At 47.2% G+C, this 22,787-nt stretch overlaps 6 protein-coding genes across 6 annotated transcripts; 4 read left to right on the top strand and 2 right to left on the bottom strand.

The window, feature by feature from the left end:
- Positions 1 to 335: 335 nt before the first annotated feature.
- On the top strand, positions 336 to 1,409 carry I302_102630 (uncharacterized protein; the record flags this gene model as incomplete). The annotated part of the gene is made up of 6 exons (XM_065869524.1): positions 336 to 354; positions 434 to 568; positions 635 to 848; positions 923 to 1,062; positions 1,125 to 1,206; positions 1,304 to 1,409. 6 exons carry the CDS (start codon positions 336 to 338, stop codon positions 1,407 to 1,409), a joined length of 696 nt encoding a protein of 231 aa, XP_065725596.1.
- A 192-nt stretch (positions 1,410 to 1,601) lies between these two features.
- Positions 1,602 to 2,997, bottom strand: I302_102629 (uncharacterized protein; the record flags this gene model as incomplete). The annotated part of the gene is made up of 2 exons (XM_019187997.1): positions 1,602 to 2,765; positions 2,839 to 2,997. 2 exons carry the CDS (start codon positions 2,995 to 2,997, stop codon positions 1,602 to 1,604), a joined length of 1,323 nt encoding a protein of 440 aa, XP_019050875.1.
- A 639-nt stretch (positions 2,998 to 3,636) lies between these two features.
- I302_102628 (uncharacterized protein) lies at positions 3,637 to 4,603 on the top strand (the record flags this gene model as incomplete). The annotated part of the gene is made up of 6 exons (XM_019187996.2): positions 3,637 to 3,653; positions 3,734 to 3,844; positions 3,919 to 3,935; positions 3,992 to 4,137; positions 4,241 to 4,321; positions 4,412 to 4,603. 6 exons carry the CDS (start codon positions 3,637 to 3,639, stop codon positions 4,601 to 4,603), a joined length of 564 nt encoding a protein of 187 aa, XP_019050874.2.
- Positions 4,604 to 5,001: 398 nt separating this feature from the next.
- On the bottom strand, positions 5,002 to 6,727 carry I302_102627 (uncharacterized protein; the record flags this gene model as incomplete). Its single annotated transcript, XM_019187995.1, has 6 exons — positions 5,002 to 5,147; positions 5,227 to 5,292; positions 5,355 to 5,614; positions 5,676 to 5,939; positions 5,999 to 6,542; positions 6,643 to 6,727. 6 exons carry the CDS (start codon positions 6,725 to 6,727, stop codon positions 5,002 to 5,004), a joined length of 1,365 nt encoding a protein of 454 aa, XP_019050873.1.
- Positions 6,728 to 11,668: 4,941 nt separating this feature from the next.
- I302_102626 (uncharacterized protein) lies at positions 11,669 to 13,766 on the top strand (the record flags this gene model as incomplete). The annotated part of the gene is made up of 7 exons (XM_019187994.1): positions 11,669 to 11,820; positions 11,907 to 12,017; positions 12,088 to 12,249; positions 12,323 to 12,465; positions 12,523 to 12,758; positions 12,825 to 13,452; positions 13,537 to 13,766. The coding sequence occupies 7 exons, from the start codon at positions 11,669 to 11,671 to the stop codon at positions 13,764 to 13,766; spliced, it is 1,662 nt and encodes a 553-aa protein (XP_019050872.1).
- Positions 13,767 to 14,487: 721 nt separating this feature from the next.
- Positions 14,488 to 21,430, top strand: I302_102625 (uncharacterized protein; the record flags this gene model as incomplete). Its single annotated transcript, XM_019187993.1, has 27 exons — positions 14,488 to 14,637; positions 14,721 to 14,789; positions 14,884 to 15,010; positions 15,133 to 15,826; positions 15,952 to 16,083; positions 16,173 to 16,483; positions 16,633 to 16,799; positions 16,867 to 16,987; positions 17,065 to 17,147; positions 17,222 to 17,309; positions 17,370 to 17,509; positions 17,567 to 17,689; positions 17,754 to 17,896; positions 18,011 to 18,131; positions 18,218 to 18,397; positions 18,476 to 18,607; positions 18,691 to 18,806; positions 18,885 to 18,989; positions 19,043 to 19,094; positions 19,153 to 19,391; positions 19,458 to 19,536; positions 19,644 to 19,732; positions 19,801 to 19,981; positions 20,063 to 20,169; positions 20,240 to 20,384; positions 20,447 to 20,589; positions 20,668 to 21,430. 27 exons carry the CDS (start codon positions 14,488 to 14,490, stop codon positions 21,428 to 21,430), a joined length of 4,800 nt encoding a protein of 1,599 aa, XP_019050871.1.
- Between the last annotated feature and the right edge of the window lie 1,357 nt (positions 21,431 to 22,787).

The following is a 22,787-nucleotide window of genomic DNA, read 5'->3' as shown; positions in this document are numbered from 1 at the left end:
ATGCCGCAGCAATCACCCCTTAATATCACGACATCCCCCTTGTGACGATCATTTCTCATTTCCCCTCTCAGGCAATCTCACACTATCTCACCCCGATCCAAAAAAAGAGTACCATGCAGATCTGAGACCTTGTGCCGAAGGCTCCTTTATCCATCTTGAATGAAAGGACTAAATAGGCCACATCAATGGTGTCATATGATTATGCGCAAGGGTATAAAATGATTGAATAACAGGAGCCGTTACCCTCGCTTGACTTGTGGCATATAGCATATATCAAGCCTCTTCCTCATACCGGAACCAGAGACTACGAACCACTTTTACTGTATTGTTATAAGATGCTGGCATCTATCTACGGTGAGCAGTTTCATCTATGCATGACGAGTCACTACGTATCAGGTAACGAAGCTGATAACTCTTCATAAATGCTGTTCAGCTTCTGTACTTCTTGGCGTCCTCCCATTGACCCTGGGAGCGGTCATTCCGAACGAGCCATCTCTGAAAGTCCGAGGTGTAGGGGATCATCCAATCTGGAATCCAGATGGCGCGGCCCGTATTGACATCGATAATAGTCAGTCTGCTTTTCCCATACTCCGGTTCTCTTCCCAATCAAGCAACGACTGATAATGTGCCGCAGATCTTGCCTTGGGAGACGACCTGGGTATCAAAGTATCACTCGGTGCATTGGTCCTGGCCTCCGACCTTGGATGGGTGAAGGATCACATCGTGCCCATTGACGAGGAGGAAAGTGCCATCTTCAAGACCCACGATGGAAGCAAGGTCAACGGACCGACTATCAAATATCAAAGCGTTGCCGAGGCTTTTGACTTGAAAGACCCGCGTAAAGCTTGGTAAGCTATTTGTCTGGACAGTTTATCTACAATTTAGGATTATGTACTGAGTATCATCATGGGGATCATGATAGGTGGTGGCTTGGGGCTATCAAAGCTGTACGGGACGCCCCTGAAGGGGATCAGTCTGAACCTGATCAGGTATTGAGGATATTGACTGGGAAAGAAGCTGAGAGACTGTCGGATCTTTCAATTGATGATTATGGCGAGTTCAGTCTGTTGACGTTTGTTTCATGCTGATCTTGCGAATAGCGACGAACCTCAAGAACAAAGTAGTCATTGCCGTGTCGAACAAAGAGGGCAGTGACAGGTACAGGATTGTGACTAGTGCTGAAGGGGATAACACAGATACAATCACGTAAGTATCTTACTCACTGTTGCTTCGGTCTTGACGGCACGGTACGGTGTATAATGTGGTGGATATGACGCTCATCGATGATGAGACCTTTGGATAGGGCTGATACGACGCATCTGGGCAACACTTTTTGGGAAGGCTTTGGTGGAGAGCCGGTCAAAGAGTTGAAAGAAGCGTATGATACACTCATCGTCTTGCAAGACTAAGCAGGACAAAGATACCGGCTTCCCCCGTAACTCAGGACGCAGTGTGTTCTTGGCGATCTGTACAAGAACATATACATGTTATATATATGTACATAATCTTACCATAGTGTGTAAACAAGGAATGATCCCCTCGCGTGTCGGCTTGTTACCGGTGGTATGATTGAGCCAGTCGACGATTGAGACACGGCCCTGTCATTGACCTGTACCATATTGAGGGCTTGTAGACCACCAGTCCCCTGTGTACGAATTGCCTCGATAATTATCATAAGCAAGCTGATCTAGCTGATCTCCACGGAGCTCATCTTGTCCTTGTTGATAGTTCAGACGACCAGAGGAATCAGAACCCCTACCGTGCGCATATCTAGAGCTGTGATACGACAGGTCCATCGTAGTCGCCTCCCATACTCCCGATTCTTCAGCCGATGTCTGCAGGATTTCTAGTCCAGTATATTCCCTCCAATTGTTACTTGCGTTCCCCGATAAAAGGGGGATCTGATTGTCATTTGGGCTCCGCGCCCATGACCCGGTGCCAAGCTGCCCGGTGACAGCATATGGCTGGATACCTGCTTCTTCACCGAGGTCCCACGGACTGTGTTGATAGCTTTGCGCCGAGGTATACTGACCTGCATCAAGAGGGGCCGGAGCAAATGTCATATCAGCGGGCTTCTGGGGCTGGTGCGGGAATTTGAATGATCCGGGTGCTTGACCTGAACCGCCCGGGGATGACTCCCAGCCCTCGAGGACAGAGAAGTCAAATGGTGATTGTTGTGTACTGGCGCCATCGCTGGGAGAGGGGAACGTTGCTGTATCACTTGACACGTGGTCCTGACGCCATGAACGGTCTGGGGAAATTTGGGTCTCTTCAAGTAGGCTAAGTTCTAACTTGGGGACTTCCGTTTCCATCACCATAGCACTGCCATGACGCTCATCTTCATGTAGAGGACCTCGAGGGGGACCTTCGGCAAAGGGTAGAAGGGGAGGCGTCTGCCATCCTGGCTCGCCAGACAGGCTGGATGCATCTTCTCGCAAAGTTTGGGCTGGATTCCATGTGGAATGATGTACTCGAGTCTCTTTATTATCACCATTCCCATCGTCGTCTCTGTCGTCTTTGGAAGGTAACTCATGGGTAGTCGCGACCGGACTTCTAGGCTGCTTAGAACCTTCTGATGTGACTCTCGCTCTCGCTTTCTCTCGGTAAGACGGTCCTTCGGCACGGAAATATGATGCCCATTCCGAGCCAATAATCCTTTTCTTTGGATGCTTGATTTGGAGATCCGAGAGCATCGCCACAAGATAATCATCCCGACTAGTGCTGGGCACCGAGACAAAATCCAATGCGTGGGCTAAGTTGGCAGACTAACAAGCCATAATGATGAGCAAAGGATCGCGCACCAATCAGAGTGCTAGTCTGATGTACTATCCAACTCACACAGGTGTAACAAAGTTGGTTCCCTCCCGAGGAAGCGTAGAGCTTGCTGATATCCGTCCGACAAGGTACCGATGGAGATACCTCGCCTGTCAACGTCGGTTGCTCGCCGAAGTTGCCCAGCTCATCTCGATGATCGCCCCTCGGACACTTGCAGGGCATCATTTCACTTTTGTTTTCACTTTTAGCATCACTTTTGGTTTTACTTTTGGTGTCACTTTTGGTCTCACTTTTTTTTTTTTTGGACCGCGTGGCCCTCTTCGCTCTCGGCATTCTTTGACAAATGGTGTCCGAGGCCCAGTGGGGAACAGGGGTTTTGCCGATGGAGGGAGAGAGGATGGAGCATCGAAACAGTTGAATCAGGTGGCAAGATTTGTCGTCGATATATACCCCTTGGACGTGCTCTTTCAGTAGCAAAATCTTTCGTCTTCTATGTGACGCATATGCTTAACGCAAATCCTTTGATAGAAGCAGCGTTACTTGGGTGTTTAGGATATACGCAAACAACGAGTCGTCCCAAAGGATCAGTTATCTTTTGTCTTGTACAGCACCGCCGCCACAAGCGCTCAATGCCACCGGGCTATGACGAAAGACGAGAGTCGCGTCGAGAAGACCACTCATTTTGACATTCCATTGCAATTCAACTCTTCTTGCCAGAGACTAACATCTGAAATCGAGTCAACAAGACACCACAACGATGGGTGAGGATTTCTCCTACTGCCAATCACACCCCTCCGCTGAGTCGCTAGAAATATAGGTCTACTCACCATCATAAGGAAGAACAAAGCCAAATCAAAGGAGATGAGAATCCTCTTTCTGTATGTCTCATTCGACTTACCTCCACTTTGGTGTCTTCCCATGTTCACTGTCGCTGATTTTGATTTGCTTTCGAATCAAGGGGTCTAGATAACGCTGGGAAGACAACGATACTGAAGAAGTTGAATGATGAGGATATAGGTGATATAAGTCCGACGCTGGGGTTCAACATCAAGACGCTGATTAGGGATGGGTGAGTGTGATACCGTCCTTAGTAATTTCAGTGGAGGAGAGTGGATTGCTGATGCTTGGGTATTTGGTGTCCAGCTACACTCTCAATATATGTGAGTATCAGTGAACCATGCATTTGTGATATCTCAATGGCTGAGTCGTGGTCCAGGGGACGTAGGAGGACAACGCACGCTCCGACCTTACTGGAGGAATTACTTTGAATCTACAGATGCGGTGGTTTGGGTGGTGGATTCGTCGGATAGGATGAGGATGGGAGATTGTCAGAGCGAGTTGAAAGGGCTTCTGAAGGAGGAGGTGAGTGTCTCTAGCTCCCGTGCGATGGTATAATCACACGGGGAAATGTCCATTTCGAGGGAAGAGGAGAGCGGAAGGCTAATCTGAGTATGCGCATGATAAGCGGTTGGCAGGAGCGACTTTACTGGTATTTGCGAATAAGCAGGATCTTGAAGGATCAATGACTTTGGAGGAAATACGAGATGTGAGTTTGACTCATCCCCTCTTTCATTCTACCAAGACTATTTAATCTCTGTTGAATACCATCCTCAACTGAGCATCCACCACGTCACAGGCGCTCGACCTCAGATCGATCCTCTCCCACCGATGGATCGTCCACCCGTGTTCAGCATACACAGGCAAAGGACTGGAGGAAGGTATGACCTGGTTAATCAAGGAGGTAGCTGGTAGACTATATTGGAGTGGTATACAAACGCCCACGCAACCAACGATACCAACCGCTCAAGTTATCAATCCTGTTTCCTGAGCCCCGAATGGATCATCATCATCCACACCATCATCACAACTATACCCCGCACCACATCATACCATTTGTACTGTTGTTATATGTATGCCATGACATGACACGATTGCTATTCCGATCCGATGTTACTTATGTGATTGACAGATGCAAGGTATTCATATTGCCATGTTGACAGACAATGTTTGATGCTATAATCCTAATTCCGATTTGCCCTTTTTCCCTTCCCTTTTCATGTCATATCCTGATGAGATCCTCCACCATTTCCATTCCTTTACAAAGCAAAGACAATACCACAGATCTACGACCGTCTCTTTTTATACACCCCGTTGTCTACCCCGTGGTACGGATGCAACGTCTCCCCAAGGGCGAGCTCAGGTTGTGGCAGGTCTTATTGCAGGACGCTAAGACTCAAATCGCTTCCGCAGAACTTCTAATCGTTCATGAGGCAGATCATCGTTCCACCTCTCAACGCCGTCAACTTGCGATAGAGACGGAAGACCGAATTGCTCGATGACGAATGATGCCGAGACGGTAGCGTAGAGTAGGGCTGATCGAATGACGGATGACACGAGTCCAACATATATAAGCGTTTAGAGTACACTCAAGAGGGTGGAACGGTGACACACCTTCATAGGGATCATTACCCGATAAACTCAATCCAGCACAATACCCGCCCAAGAAGGAATTACCCGCTAAGAACATCATCATAAGCACGTGACCGTACTTATAAATGGAAACCGTGAGACAGACTTACCCCCCGTAACATCCTTGACTCTCGTCTTACTTTCCTCGCCCTCAAAATAGGCAGGACACCATCTCAATCCCCCCTCTTTTGTACCCACACATGCACCCAATCTACCACATCGGACAATCATAATTCCCTTACCGTCCTTACCGATTCCGACATGGTGTATGAAATGTCTGATGACTCCTTCCACAGTGGGTTTGAGATCGGGGTCTGTTATTTCCTTAGGTGGGATCGAGAGGATCGAGAATATCTCTTCATGATTTGGTCTATCATCGTATTCATCGGATCAACTCTGATCGATGCAAGCTCGGGCAATCGGGAACTTACGATAAGACTTCAATGAAGGGGACGATCTTCTCGAGCCACTCTTTCTGCCCTGGGTGGCACGATGGGGGTGTAGGCTCAAATACGATATTTGGTTCCCAATTGTATGTGGGATCTGCCTCTCTAAGAGAGGTAATCTCGTCCAGCAGTCCAGATACGTCCTCGGGCGACCACGGCGGACTTATATGCAGATACTGTGCACCGCACAGGGGAGAGTCGAGCAGTTGGCTCATCCTTCGGTGAGGTGCTTTGACGACATGCTGAAAACTACACACAAGTCATCAACATCGTCCCTCCTTCTTCGAAATGAAATGACAAGGACATACAACCTGACATCACCCTCGTACCGTATCCTCGCTCTGGTCATCTTGGTATTCTCACCTCTATTCCACACCCATATATCTTCACCTAGATTGTTGAGCTTATCCTCCGCTTCGGGGGGTACGTCCGACTCTTCCCCCATTGGAGCTCGATCAACCAACGTCCTCAGTCGATCGGGACCCAACCATAATCTCGCGCCTACCAGGGCGTAGAGGGCTCCTCCGCCGAGCATCTCATACACCTCATCAGCATTTGGAAGAGGGCTATCATCGAGGGATAGTTGGGGTGTCGATGGTCCAGCCGAAGGGACGGGCGAGGTTTTGGGCGTTACTAGATGAGAGGCGACAATGGGCAACTGACGAAAGAAGGATTTGCTCGGGGTTGGCGCATGAGCTTGCGACTGCACTTCAATTGGTGTGGGGGGTGTAGGTGGGGTGGGTAGACCCATCAGTCCTTTCGGTGGGTTTGAGTTTGCGTTTGGTCCGTTCTCGTTGTCGGCGTCGAGGATGGGTCGTGGTGGCGAATCGAAGGCATCGATCAAAACGGTTCCTGTGTGAAGGATTCACACAACATGTCGGAACATGTCGGAAGATTAGCGATGCATACACCATCAAAAGTTATGGGGTGGTCTTGATCGGTATTGACTCACCTATGGAAGCGAAGATGGGTGGGGAGGACTTTCGTCCCGTCCGCCGGTCTGAGGGACCCGAAGGTCCAGCGTGAGATTGGATCATGTGAGCTGAATATCCAGGTGGGATTGATGTTACTGGTGATGATGGGTGGTGGTTGATCTTCGGAAGTTATAGATGTGGGAGTTGATCGTGTTCGGCTTGAATCGCATTAGCTGCGATTGAGGTGGGGATCGGGTTGCTCGTTTTCTTGAGATGTTTATTGCTTATATACACAAAGCCTGTGGCGAGAATGGGATTGATCCTTTGTTTGATTGATACCCGTCTTCGTGTTTGTCTTCGATTTACTCCATGCAAACGAACGTGAGAAGCCAATGAGGTTGATCAAAAGGACGTATCGCGATATGTGTATATCCTCGGGTTGAGCGATCGGAAGTGAACAATGTGATGACACTTCAGTCCCAGACTGATGGTAAAAGAGGTGGGTGATGTTGAGATCTAGCTGTTGCGCTTGACTGACGGGAGGTGAATGGTGGGGTATCTATACACAGAGGGAACGGTGACACATCGGACTTGTCTCTTCGATCGACTACTCTCGGTATGTTCCGTGTTCCCAATGCGTTCGACCTCGAGGTGAAATTGCTGGTTTCCTCTTTTGATGGCGGAAGCAATGTTGCGTTAGGAGTGAGGGCGCAAGCGACTAACCACGACCTTTGATCGATCCACTTGGTCCTTTATGATCGTATGAATCGATGGATCAATATCACCCGCCCAGATGAACCCTTGCAAGAGGGATTTTGGTGTTTGCCGATGGTGAAGGTGATGATGGATTTAGAAGTATCGTCCAAACCAAGTATCGAAAGGACGGTCAGGCTTCCTGTGAACCACCAGGATATGATTTGATAAATCGATGAATCGATGAAACCTATTCTGCGTTCGACGGTTGAAGAATCTGTCCAACAACAACCACAACGGAATGGATGGCCACTGTCACTGTTGGATTTGACAGGAAGAAACAACCTGTTTAATTAAGTAACTCCTTTTCTCTTCGCTCGGTCCAATATGTATTTCGGATTTAATCACAACCCAACCCAAACTGACCAGACGATCCAAGCGTTTTCGCACTAGTCTCGTATGTAGTTTCGGGAAAAGGGTCCACAACCGGTGATATGATGTTTGGTATCCAATCGCGCTAATTTACCAAGCTCGTAGGCTTATATCAAGCAAGGAGACGAGAGATGTAGTTTCGTGTCGTTTGATGTGATATTTTGATTAGTTGAGGTTGGGAAAGAACAGGCACCGAGACCCGACCCCGATTGCTGGGTTCGGTCGTTTGGCTTCTTGATGATCAGGGGCGGCACGCGGTGGGTCGTCCGTCGGTTCGGGTTTGTTTAATCGAATTTCAGACAGGATATATGTATTTGGTATTTGGTGTTTGGTATTCCGCATAAACACCTGATAGACAGCAATTGTTGGTTCAAGTTGATTCACTTTGAGTGGGGTTGGAGTAAAATGTTGCGTTACAAGTTGAGTTTACCGGTAACTTGCAAATTTACCGTACAGCGTCATTCGGATAAAATAAATCACCAACTACGAGTATATAAAATCACATCAACTGTAAGCTACGGTATCTTCCTCGCGATGCAACAACAAAGAGCATGTACCTGTACACCTTACACTTCGCGCAGATATAGTAAATTAAATCTACCAGCGAGTCCAGACCTGTATGACCTCGGATGTATGAATACATAAACCACGTATGTACAGTGATGCGGTCTATCGGGAATCAGATCTGCGGTTTTCGGATTAAGCGGAATGTATGTGCCCTACCCAACGTCGATCGTCTGCATCGTTTGGTATCTCGAATACCAATTCTGTCCGTTGGACTGAGCCTATGAGCAGCCCAGGAATGTGTAGCAGAGCAAAGTCCATATAACACGCTGTCATGCCCAGCAGTTTGATCATCAGGTCTCTGCGCTACATACTGCAGGCGTACCAGTATTCCTGTAAACGAGGAGGGTGGCGGTCGGGCTTGGTGCCTGAATTAAAGTTAGTGAGTCTGATCCTGGAGTGACACGATACAGTATTCGTATTCGGACATCCAGTAATGTAATTCGGATATGTCTTCCTACCCGTGCTTAAAGCTACTGTACGCTACTACTGAAAGTGATTTAATCGTACTATATGAACACCTGTCGTATTTGACCTGAACTATATACTTGGCTAGGTGGCACGCATGCTCATGCCGCTTTTACCGGGCTTACCTACTGTACTGTATGTTGTTCCGATCAAGAGGGAAGGCCGAAATGCTATGTCCGAAGGGGTGAGGCGTCGATGAGGGGTTGTCTCGTGTATGCTGCATGCATGTCTATAGATAGGTGTTGAATGATTTGTGGTAATGTACGGCAGTCGAGAGTGACAGCGATTTGAAGTACGGTCGTCAGGTCAAAAGACAACGATAATCCTTCTCTGGCTCATACGGATATATCCTACTTTCTATGAGGATGGAATCCCAAAACATTACTGAAGTACATGCCAGTGTTCTCGTCGAACCCAAGCAATGTGCAGTAGAGGTAAGCCATGCTGTGCGACAGCAGATGATATCGCTCCATCAAGAGAGAAATTCTGTATGTGTTTGTATGCATTGAATTGTCAGTCACGTTGCCTCCTCATTTACTCGGTGGGTCGACTGAGTCATCAGACCTCACGAAGACCGTCTTGCCGAAGGGCAGTGAGTTGCGAGGTATGAGAAAGACGAGTGACGGGAAAGTTGACTTTTGACTTTTGACTTCTGACTCTTGGTTCTTTCTCACTCCTCTGTGAATTCCTCCAAGCGTGTAGCTCGTTCGTACCTTGTCTCTGAATCATGATTCAAGGTACCGAACTGGGACGATCCGCTGCGAACAGTTGTGAAAACGACTCTGTTCCTCTCCTCTCCTTCCCCTTGTCCTTCTCCTTTCATCTCCTTCAGATTGTATCGATACAGTTCCCCTCCATTGCATTCGAAGCAAGCTTCACAAGGTACACCACATCACACACCGCTAAATCGATAAGTTAAGCGCTTCCCCATGTCTACTGAGGGCATCCAATTGCAGCTACACTCGATGATAATCAGGGACCATTCGCTTCCCGTTCAACTGCTGGCACGCTTTTTAGCTTGGTTTCATGTTTTTTCATTTCACCACCAACACCCCTTTTTTCTCTTACTACACTACAACCGTCGTTCTCTTACTCTGATGCCACCCTGTCTTTTGTACGAGCTGATGCTCTTTTTCACGTTCACCGAGGAATGAATGAATTGGTACACAGTCCCGATACATCTTTTCAGATAGTTCACGACGAGGTAGGGGACCGATATGAATTGGATGGGATGGGTTGGATAAACCGAAATGAATGCAGAAGGGTGGGGGGATATTACGGAACTTTCTTTGTACCTAACGTTATATCCTGTGACGGGTTATGAGCCATACATTATCCGTAACGTGATCGATAAGAAGTCTTTTTGTTCTTGGTCCTATTCAAATATTACAAGTTGCAAGTTGCAAGTGCAGGTTGTGAACCTGGATTTTAGTACCATTTCGCTTCATCTTGACTCGTTATATATACATGTCATGTACGAGAGAGAGATTTAAGTGTAAAGGAGGATACAGGTCGGTAACGCCAATATTATATTATCATCGACAAATACACAAACAATCGGCCTCGAGATCGATCATATAGGAAAAACAATCTTTTCGGACTTCAAGGGAGGACTGGAGATAGACATTTGAAGAGATATGGTCAATAATTCGACATAGACAACTCATCAATATATGATATTTCACACGGAGGCTCACTCAGCAATCTGATCGGATACGAAACACCCCCACCACCCCCACCTTGACGACCATCAAAACGAAACGACATACCCTAACCCACAACGCTAGGATCATTCCTCCTCTCTCAACCCCACTCGGCTCATTTCGCAAGCTGGAGGAAGCTGGAAACCTGGAACTCAGAGGTACTGGTCATCTATCTACGTGAGTTCGGTCTCTCAGATATCCTTTGAAGGTCGTCTCTTTTTCCCTTTCAATCATGATCGTAACTCTTCTCGGCTCGGCTCTTTCCCTCCTACCCCTCCTCAACGATAAGCGATCAGTGCGCGAAAGGGTGTCCGCTCTGTCCTCTTTATTTAACGCTCTGTCCCCCCCTCTTTCTTTGTGTTTTTGCTGTGTTTGTTCCTGTCCTGTTTTGATGGTGATGAGGTGATGAAAGGTATCATCCTCATCTCTCGTCCCTCGTCCCTTGTCCCCTTCGGGAGTATCAGTATCAACCTGAACAAAGGCACAAGACCAGAAGCATCTCTTTCATAGGTGTGTATGGCTCTTAGCTTCTTTCCCAGGTGGGCTTGACATTTGGCTTGATGGTGGTGGGTGTGTGGGTGACAGTGCGTGAGAGTGGAGTGACGGCCAGGACCAGGGCAAGGGAGGGGGAAGAAGACAGTCATCAGACATGAATCATCATCGTACACCTTCATCATGACCCATCATGATCAAACCATCAAAAGCAGAAAAGGAAATTCAAAACCTTGACGACCAAGGCGCATTTATCCATCAATCACTCATCACTCATCACTCATCGATCATCAAATGATCGCAGACATGTTGACATGGTTCTGGACTACGAGGTCAATCGTCGATGATATATAATCCCCCCGTTACCGCATCTTCTCTTAGACCCAACCCACCTTTTCATTCATAAACTTTCTTTCTTCTCGCTCTTAGCTTGCTTTACTAGCCTATATTCCTCATTCTAGCTTGATCCCTCCCTCTTCATACACCCTAGCGGTTTACCACTCTGCGTCACTCAGTGCCTGGTGCTATCATCAATCATCTCCTCTGCACAGAATTACTGACCTGACCTCCTTCTCTTTATCCCTCCTGCGACATATTCATGTTCAACCATCATATCGATAACAACAGCAACCCACCAACAGTTGCCGAACAGTATCTTCTCGTCTCACCCAAGCAGGATACTTTCAATCGTCAATTGACGTTCAAGGACAGGATGTTCAACTCTTTGAAAAATATCGAACCTAAAAGATGGTTCACCAAGGATTACTGGTACCTCGATACACCTCCTGCGTCATATGCTACCAGGGATGGATGGTCCAATGCCGATGTCGACGTCGTACCCGTCGATCAGAGGAACTGGAGAGCGTGAGTTACTCCTGTCTCTTCTTACAACCTATCAACCACTCACCACTCCAAGGGATGAGCTGACGAGAGATTTGCGGGATTGCTAGTGTCCACTATCTCTTCTTATGGTTATCTGATGGTGCGAATGTCGGTACGATGCAACAGGCTGGTTCTATCGTAGCTATGGGTCTCAGTTGGAGAGAGGCCTCTGCTGCTATGTGAGTTACCCTCACTTGTGAATGTGGTCTGTGCGTAACAAAGCGACGAGTGGCTGATCGCAACGTACAGTGCTATTGGTAACATCATCATCGCCGCTGCTGTAGCTTTGAACGGTACCATCGGATCAAGACATCACATCCCATTCTCAATCGCATCAAGAGCTTCATTGGGTTTCTACTTTTCTTACTTTGCGGTAGTATCTCGTCTGGTCCTTGGTCTTATCTACTTTGGGTATGTCATGGCTTGCTTTTTCACTTTGCATCCGAACTACGCTGATCATTTTATTATAACATGCAATGTGCAGTATCAACACATTCATCGGCGCATCATGTACCTTGATCTGCCTCGAGGCCATCTGGCCATCCCTCAAGACCCTCCCAAACACTATCCCCGTATCTCAAGGTGTGACCAGTAACAAGATGATCGCATACTTTGTTTTCTGGACCAGTGAGTTATTTGTTTCTTGGATACCGCTTTAATTACTAATGTTATCTTGACTACCAGTCCAATTCCCCCTCGTCTTGATTCACCCCAGAAAGATGAGATGGCTCTTCTTCGTCAAATCCGTCGTCGCCGTCATCGCTGCTTTTGCCACTCTCGGCTGGGCTGTCCACAGGGCTGGAGGATCAGGTCCAGTCTTCGCCAAACACAGTGCTTTGACTGGTTCGACGAGATCATGGGCTTGGGTCGCAGGTATAAACGTTGCCATCTCTGGTAAAACCACTTTGGCAATTAACATCGTCAGTTGATCTCCACTATGCCTGACCAGATGTGATCATGTGCTAAAATCACTTGATGACCAACAGCCCGATCTCACTCGATATGCCCACCGAACATCCGACTCATACTGGCAACTCCTCTTCATCCCCCTTGTGTACTTCACCTTCTCATTCATCGGTATCGTCATCGCTTCAGCCGGTCAAGCAATCTACGGTACCCTCTATTGGGACCCTACGATGATAATCGCCCAATGGACCTCCAGAGCAGGTGCATTCTTCGTCGCATTCGCTTTCGCCCTCGCCACACTCGGAACCAACATCTCCACCAACTCCATCGCGGCCTCGAACGATTTCGCATTCATCGCTCCGAAATGGCTCAACATCCGTAGAGGAGCGTTCATCACCGCCATCATCGGTGGATGGGCTACCTGCCCATGGAAGATCCAACAATCTGCCAAAGCATTGACTACCTTTTTATCTGGGTATATCATCGTTCTGGCCCCTATCGTAGCTATCATGATCATCGATTATTGGATCGTAAGAAAGACAAAACTTCACGTACCGATGTTGTACCAAAACGAAGGTATCTACAAGTACCGCTACGGTGTCAATTGGAGAGCGGTCGTCACCCTGCTGGTCGCTGTACCTGTCAATTTGCCAGGCTTGATCAATGCTATCAACTCGAAAGTGGATATTGGAAAATATTCCTTCTTCTGTAAGTTTACTCTTCTCCTCCGTGTACTTGTTCTTGTGAGAGGGACGACACTGATCTGACTTATGTTTGTTTCGTATCGATTAGACAAAGCATCATGGCTCACCTCAACAGCAATGGGAGCGTCCATCTACCTCTTACTTTCATTCATCTTCCCACCCACTTCCACACTGGTCGACAGGACTGTCGAATCGATGGATGAGGATTTCGCATTATCCGATTCGCAAGCTTGGGAATCAGAGCAGGACAAGGAGAAGAGGAATATGTCGGGTGAATTACCTGAATCGTCGAGTTACCCTGCGATCAACAAGGTATAAGTCAAACACATACATATGAATACCGATGAAAAAGAGACATTACCCTGTATGGAATAGATTGGACTGGAGTGAGTTCTTGTTAGATAGATATATTAGAGGCGGATTACCAGTGGAAGGGTTGGTTTGGCAGAAAATGAAGTACAAAGACACACTGCTTTGCATATAGATTTCAAACATAACGACTATTCTATCTATTTCTTTTGATTAATTATTTACATTTACATCTTGGAACTTGATTTGGGTTGCAGAGTTAATGCTATGCTATGGATATACTTTACTGCATATCCAGTGTGAATATGAATTTGAATGTGGATATAACGCATATGAGCAGATTGCAGATTAGGTGCGAGGTTGTCTGCCTCCACCTCTGCAAACGTTCTCACTCGCAGGATGGTGGTTACCCCGCGTATGGCGGCGAGTGAAGTATCAAAGTGAACAACAAAAGATCTGCGTGTACTTTATAGTCCAAGTCGTACTCACCAACAACATCGTTCTACTGTGCTAGTGTCCAAGAGAGCCAAGCCAGAAGGATGCTCTAGGTGGGTACCAGTGTTGCCATTCCATTGAAAGACAAGGACGACCGGAGACAGTAGTATATCAACCATTATTCTTTTGATCTGCGCATTGACCCCTCTCATACTCGTCATTCATCAACATCAACATCAACCTCAACGTCAATGTCCTATCTCACGAAATCAATGCAGGACATCACCATAACGAAATGAGCAACGTCAACGTCAATGTCAACCCCAACCCCAATGTCACCTTCCCTAGACCCTCGCCTTCTCGACCCAGTGTGGATGGGCAGGGAATCGCCCAGGGGCAGAATGGAAATGGAAATACTGCGGACGAGAACGAGGAGAACGAGTCTGTGAGTGTATAGTGTGCTGTCATCTTCCGTACAGCTGGATGATTAGATCTGTGTTGATGCTTGCTTCCTGTTATCGGACACAGATCGAAAGTATAGAAACCAAGTTGGGTATAGAGAGGAGAGTACAGTATGGTGCTGAGAAGATGTTGGATGTAAGTATGAGTTTGGGCTACTACCTTCTACCCATACGCTTTATCACATCACTCCTCTTGCCAAGTTGAGTCGTGCGACTGACATAGGCTATAGGTGATAGAGCAGAAGGAGAGTGCGGACGGAGGAGATCAAGAGAAAGTCAAGGAGAACATCACCGCTCAGTTGGAGGCTGCTAATGAGCGGATCAAGAGTCTGGAAGCTAGGTTGGAAAAGCTCAGAGGTGAGCATCCCCTCCCCATGAAAGCATAGAAATGTGAATCTTCGGACACGCAGACGGAGGGATACATCTGCTACGTATCGAAAGTAAGAGTCATCATCACTAACCAATCACCCATGACACAGGCACTCCCCAGCGCACAAGACGAAGACCCCAACCTCGTCTGAACGGCTATCCGTCGAACTCATCTCTAGGACCCGGAGGCGGAGGCGGAGGGGGCTATCAACCCTCCCTCTCTTCTTCCCTCTCATCCTCTCTTTTGGGAAGTACACATACCGGTCCGACCGGAGGTGGAAGTGGGAGTGGGTCGAGCAGACCCAAACCTTTGAGATACCATTCCAACCTCACTCCCGAGAAGAGCGATCGCGATCGCGAGAATGAATACATAGGGTACGGGACACCGTCTAAGGGAGGAGGAGATGGGGGGAGGAGACCGAGGTCCAAATCTGCTGGTGAAGATGCATTTAACCACAATAACATTAACAACAATCAATCTTATGGGACTAGAGTAGACGAGGATGCGGGGACTTCGTGGAAATCTGCTTCATCCCTTTCTCAGGGGAGTAGTCATGAGTTGTCATTACTCGGTGGTAGAGAGGTGGATGAGAATTTTGAGATGTTGTTGGACAATTCGCGGAGATTGCTTAGGAGGTTGAAGGAGTTGGGTAGAGCGAAGGGAAAAGGAAAGGGAAAGGCGAGGGATGAGGGGAATGGCAATGGGAATGATGAAGAGTATGATCTGATGATCAAGCTGAGTGAAGCGTTGAAGATGAATGAGGGGTTGAGGGTGGTCATTGATATCGAGGAGGTTGTGCAGTCGTGAGTTACGTCTCAATCAGTACCTCTAGTATTGAAGTTTTCGTCCCTCCTGCATAAGTCGCTCTCTTGTATACTGGACAACCTTGGAGTAAGATCACTAAGCTAATACATATTACCTGCCCCAGTGTCATACCTTTCCTGGGCGACTCGGCGACTCCTCGACAGCGAGCTGCGGGATATAGATTGCTGAGGTATTCCCTCACACGGCAGAGCTGGGGCAAGATGATCGCAAATGGTATGGAATGGTTGATAATACGGTGAGTCTGGATTTCCCTCAAATCTTTCACTGGGGATGTTTCACTAGTGTCGCATGTAGGTCGGGCTAATTGCGTTTTGATGTATATAGCACATTCACGCGCGATGCCAAAGCAGTCCACGAGAGAGAACAAGCTCTCCGTCTCCTCCGGGCAGTGATCGTCCTTCCTCCTCTTCCACCCTCCCGCCCGGCTTCGTCCCCTCTCGCTTCTAGAAGTAGAACGAGATCCCATTCTCGAAATGGGCATGCCCATGCTTACGCCCAATTCGAGGGTCCCATACAGAAATTGCTGGAAGATAGAGTACCTCTCACGGACGGGCTGGTAAGAGCCATAGTCAGTGCGGCGGAGAATCCGGATGATGCGATGAGGACGGTCTGTATGGAGACGCTCGTTGAGATTGGTATGTTGCGTTTTACTCTGCATCGACTCTGTCTCTCTCACAATGTCACCTAGATCTCGTCTCCGTCTCGCCATGTTTGCTTGTTTACAGAGCAGAGGAAAATCATTATTCCTTTTCAGCTGTATACTGATATTCATCTTATCTGATAGGTATACTGGATATACGTTGCCTTATACAGTCAAATGCATTTAGAACGGTCTTACTAGCTTTCAAAGATGGTCCGTCCGAATTAGGTCCAGCGATAACGGGTTTACTGTTGTATCTGGTAAACCAGCCGAGTACGAGGGAACTGCTATTACCCGGAGGTGATCTAGAGGTGAGATATCGAATTGGTGTAATTGCCTGCATTCGATAAATGTGCTGATCATCGTGCCTTCATCAAGGCTGTACTGGTCGGTCTGACAGAAGCATACGGCAAGATACCTACTCGTCAACAGCCAAGGCATCTTGAGAACCTGCAGAATACAGTGAGGAATATAGGAATGTTACTTTCCTCTTGGTCTGGTGAGTCTGCCTACTGAACCTGCTCACTTGCATTGAAGTACGATCAAGGCTTTTGCTGATAGACTGCTTGATGTCAGGCCTACTGTACATGTGCATGGACGATTATCGAGCTATCAAAAGTCTGATTAGCTCTTTGCATGTGCCAAATACGGATATGCGGGTGAGTATTCATTGCGATTGTGGACGTTGGTCTGTTTACAGCGATGTCGGCTGATTTGGTCGGTCGGAATGTAGAACGCACTTATGGACCTGTTATTCGTATCGCTACGTATCAAATCGCCCACTTGGACAAACGCCTTTCTAGATGGGAAGAGATTGACTGGTGAGCTTTCTTTGTGCTATACTGCGGCCGGTGTACCATGACCTGACGGAATATTCTTAGTGTACACCCGGACACAAGAAGCGACGACCCAGCAGCTGGTAGATGATGGGATTGAAGAGGAAGATGCACAAGGACTGACCCTGGTGGATCATTTCGTGGCTCTGCTATTGACGGTCTTCTTAGGAGCTGGACTATTGGAGGTAAGTCAGCTGTCCAATCAACACGACGGTGTAGTGGCTGAGATATGTTATGATCAGGCTTTGATAGCGGTCATAGAAGAAGATAATGGTCCCCTCAATCGTAAAGCGACGTTATTGTTGGGAGAGATATTGCAAATGGCAAACAGGGTATTACCTTTAAAGTTTGCTGCTCAATTACAAGTAGGCCAGAACATCTAAAATTGATGGTGATCATGCGTTGGACTGACGTTCTGCAACTTGGTAGTCCTTACCCCAGCTCTTCTCCGAGGCTACCGATTTCAAAAATCCAGGCGAAAGGATGGCGGCGCTCTCTGCTTTGTCTTCTATAGATAGTTTGAATAGGAATGCGAGTAAGGCTGGGAAGAAGGCTGCTAGGGATAAGAATAGGTATGTGGTGTTTTCCTTTTAGATGTAGGCATGAGTGTAGGGGTCACTGATTGAAGTGCTTCCTTTCTTCCCCCCCTTCTTCCCCCGTCCCTCTCCTTCAATTCTATGCCACAGCTCGCTGTCCGCCCAGCAAGACCCCCTCGAAAGAGGTCAGAGACAGGTCCAGTCTGTGAAGTTACGCTTAGGCTTACAGGTCGAAGATAAACAATTTCAGCAGATGATTGTCGATTCGGGGGTGAGTATATTTTCACTTTCCCCTCTTCCGATCGCTATGTGATGAGTCGTGGAGATAAAAGGTATATGACTGATATCGCGACATAGCTATTGCTGCATCGGGATCACACGAAATGGAACTATGAGATCATTGTAGATCTGATTGAGGGACCTTTGTTGAATCCGAAGAGATTGGATGAAGCTATAAAAGCGACGAAATTCGTTAGAAGGCTGTTCTCGTTCTTCCATCCTTATAATTACAGGTTTGGGGATATCAAGAGGACCAGGGTGAGTAGATTATCTTCTCATGATTCGTGGTGGGGGAAGAATCAAGAGTTTCCTTGCGCTAACAATAAAGTGTATCAGCCAAATCACAAATGGGTCAAACTCGGTTGTTCGCTCATTTCTACGATGTTGAGTAGTGCGGAAGGTATCAAGTATATCACCGAGGATAAGCTGTTGAAGCAGATGTTGGATTGTTTCAATGAACTCGATCAGGTGAGTCTGCGATTCTCGTCATCAACATGTGATCGAAAGGAATGAGTGAGAATGCAAATGACTGATTGTATGATATACCTTAGTACATCGGTCAGCCTACTGCTCAGCCTATCTTCGCTAGGGATCGGCTGGAGAACACCCTCACTTATGGGTACTTCGAAATGATTGGGACTTTGAGTAGACATCATGAAGGGATGAAGTGAGTTGACTAAGGTTGCGATCCCACGTATTGAGCAGGTGCAATCACTGACAGTTCATTTTCATGAATAATCATCAGGCTACTAGAGAAATTCAAATTCTTCACGTGCTTCTACCATCTCAGCGAACAGAGGAGTAGGGATGATATTATACGAATTATCATTGAATGTTTCGATTATACTCTGTAAGCTCACTGGTTTAGGATCCGGAGGACGTTTGAGCTGACTTTGGATATAGTGATGCACATCCACGAATTGTCCTTTCCAAAGCATTGACTTCAAGCTATATGGTGAGTCGCCATATATCTGTGCATTTATTACAAGTACTCCTAGCTGATATGTCACCAGGAAACACGCCTCTTCGCTACGCATCATCTAGGTGGGCTAATACAAGAACAGCCAAATCTCCTAGACTGGGGATTACAGCTCATGATAACGCAATTATACGATACTTCGATGGAAGTTTGCGATGTCGCTGTCATGTACCTCGAAGAGGCATGTACGGATCCGAATAACCTCGAGAAAGTCGTACAGCTTAGACCGACGCTGGAACATCTTGGTGATGTTGGGCATCCTCTGTTCATGAGGTGAGTTGATTTGCACACACAGAATACATTGAGGCATCAACTGATAGTTCCTTCGGGCGGGGTCAGATTCGTATCGACCAGTGTTGGGTTTAGGTATTTGCATCAGGCGCAGTATATCGATAGGGAGCTTGAAAGTTGGCTTGTTGTGAGTGATTGGATATCCCCTCCTGTTCCCTGTATCCCCTCATATTTCCCCCCTCATTCCCCCCCTCACCAGTACGAGGAAGATGTGCTGAAGATCGTATCATGCAGGAACGTAATCTACTATACGTGATTGAAGCGGAAACGTTCGTCTCTAAGACAATACGACCTTGGTCGACCGATACTGTCGAAGATTACTGGTAGGTCATTGACACACCTCAGAACTACTTCACGAGACGGATCGACTAATTAAGGTGTATTGTCATAGGATATACGACGGACCTGCGCCCACCCATTTCCTAGGCGAATTGACCAAGACTCCCGAGGGATGTCAATTGATCAAAGAGAAGGGCATCGTAGCTGAATTTGCGGAGATAGTAAGACTGCACGGGATGGAGGCTGTTGATCAGGGTGTTTTGACGAATCTCAAGAGTGTCTTATGGGCATTGGTGAGTCCCATGTCATCTTCCGTACAAAAGACATTATATTGGGACAATGGAAACTGACTGAGATATTTTCATTGTTTGAAGGGTAATATCGGATCTACAGAAGGTGGTTTACCGTTCTTGGAGGATGAGGAGATTATTGAGGATATCGTGGAGATTGCTGAGCAGTCGCCTATTCTCACTATACGGGGGTAGGTCTCAGTCTCAGTTAGCTATTAATGCGGTCTACGATGCAAAAGCTGATTATATTCTAAATGACAGGACTTGCTTCTTCGTCATTGGCTTGATATCCACCTCAAGGATGGGTGCTGAGATACTGGAGGAATTCGGTTGGATATCTACTAGAACTCCTTTGGGACATACCACGGGATTATGTTTGCCAAATGATATCTCTCGGTTTGTCAACGTAAGTCTGAAATCCTAAAGCTGCAGGTGAATAGTCCGAGCTGAGTTATGGGGATTAAACAGATCAATACTTGGGAACGATCCTCTTCCGAACCTACTTATCCACCATTACCGAAACTTTCAGGATTAGAAGCGGAGATCATGACTTCCATAGCCAATTTATCGAATTACGTTTTGGCTGCTGGCGCGATGAATAACCTGAAGAAGTGAGTCTTTTCTTCTATCTTCGCCATGTTCGATTGAGAGAGATTGTAATGAATGCTGATTTGGGCATTGGGCGGTAGGATACGTACTCGACATCCCCGTTATTTCTCATCTATCATTCTGTTCCATCGAGCACTCCGATCAGTCTCCACGAATCATTATCAGGCGCCTGTCCGGCGGTTCATTTTAGATTTGTTCGAGGTGAGATTGGATGCTGAGATTCTGACGCAGTTGGTAGGGGTGGAAGGTATGTCTTGGCGGATCAGACATGATTCGACCAACACAGACAACAGCGATAAGACCAGAGTTGGAGATGGCCTCGATGTATTTGGCAATACCCGTTCCCCCCTTGGGCAAAGTCACGGTGTCGAGGATGGGGACAAGGAGAAGGAGAAACGAAGTAGATCGAAATCGTCTCCAGGACCATTGGGCTCGGGTCTAGTCTCTCATGAGGATACCAACACCAGTACCAACGTCAGGGGAAGGGGTAAGACGTTTAGTGGAGGAAGTGGGAATGGGACGATATATGAAGAGCGGGGTGGGGATACCTCGACTCCTACTACTGCTGCTGCCAAGAATGGGAGATATCAATTTGAGGATGTGATTCCGGGGGAACAGCCTAGAGTTGATGACGAGGACGGGGAAGTACCACAACCACCACCACCGCGACCTCAAGCAATGATTCGACAAGATACCGCTTCTAGTATGAGTCAACGCAGTACACGGAGTGCACGGAGTATCAGTGCGAGTTTGGATGAGGAAAGGGAAAGGGAAAGACAGAGGCCGATATCGCAGGTTAGAGGGTTTGGGGTGACGTCCTTGGCTGCTCCGATTGACACGTGAGGCGTGTATCATTCAGGTCAGGAGGAGTAGTTGAAACAGGATGTCATGATCCAGGGGACCTTGCCTTCGGTGTATGGCCTGTTTAGTTGTATAGTGTAGTAGGTATGACGATGTATCACGATCAAGGAAGACTGCCTGGCTCAGCGTATCGCACTTGCTAAGTGATTAAATGTCCACTTGCGATATTCCCTAACGGACTGACTCATCCCCGCTCAGTCAATGAAGAATTGTACAGCATCCTGTTTCTCCGCAAGGCAGTACATGCTTCCCGGGCTATCCTTAGTACGGTATATGTACAAAAAGTAAAAATAAATCATCCACGTACCAAGTGATCTTGCTCTCGCCCGTTTATCGGCTCTTACGCAGAAGGCGGCCGGTGACTTTGTTGATTCCTGTGAAACGCTGTCCTTGTGCTCGGCTAAACGTGCCACTTGACCTTGATTCAGGGCGTTACGTGTTACCCTGTTCTGTTGTCTTTTCTCTCTCTTTTCTCTCTCTTCTGGCTTGTCCACAAAGGACTACCGTGATATTTGCTTGGCAGATGCATTTGACCAAGCTAAAACGTGTGATTTTGTGAATTTGTGATTTGGGTGAAAGATACAAAGATCGGAGAATACTGCTGCAACTTGTACTAACTGGATAAGGACCAAGAGGAAAGCAAGAATCAAAGTCAACAAGTCATCAGCGGCTTGATGCTGATAAGGGAGTAACTTTCTACACAGCTTTGTGTCTTTTCCTGTTTGTCCCTTCCCCCGTCATGCTTAATTAGATACATCCATTGCGATAGAACCGAGGATCTCTGCTTCTGCTTCCCCGAGGAAAAATCAAAATGTAAAATTGCAGAATGCCAAACTTGCTTGCTAAACTGTGGATGTTGATTGAGTGTATCATCATACCTACCTTTACTGCATTGTGTCTTTGCATCCTTCTCTCTTCTCTTTGTTCATCTATAATCTTGTTTGTTGGTGATAGAGTAGAGTAGGATAGTCCAAGTGTATCAAAGGAACGATCAATAGACAATAGCGTTTCACATTGATCCCAACAAAGATTGATCCGGGAATCACGTCGTCCGTCGTCTTGCTCTCGCGCGTCCCGTCCCGATCCGACATTACTTTTGTTATTACTGCAAATCATAGCCAAGAAAACACCCCTCACTACTATACATCAAATTCACTCGCTCGTCATAGCTCTCTCTCTCCCACTCTTCTCATTGGTCATTGGTCATTGGATCAAATAGGACAAGACAACAAAGCATAACACAGCATTGCATGTCAATTTGATCCTTACTCTCGTCCCTCCGTTTACCCCGCAAATTACTCGTACATTCGGTTGCGGATTTAACAAATATCAGATCCAG

The sequence above is a fragment of the Kwoniella bestiolae genome, chromosome 1 (assembly GCF_000512585.2).
Source record: "Kwoniella bestiolae CBS 10118 chromosome 1, complete sequence".
In the NCBI taxonomy this organism is placed as follows: Eukaryota; Fungi; Basidiomycota; class Tremellomycetes; order Tremellales; family Cryptococcaceae; genus Kwoniella; species Kwoniella bestiolae.
The sequence above is the reverse complement of the archived record's forward strand: the minus strand, read 5'-3'. Positions and strand labels throughout refer to the sequence as shown.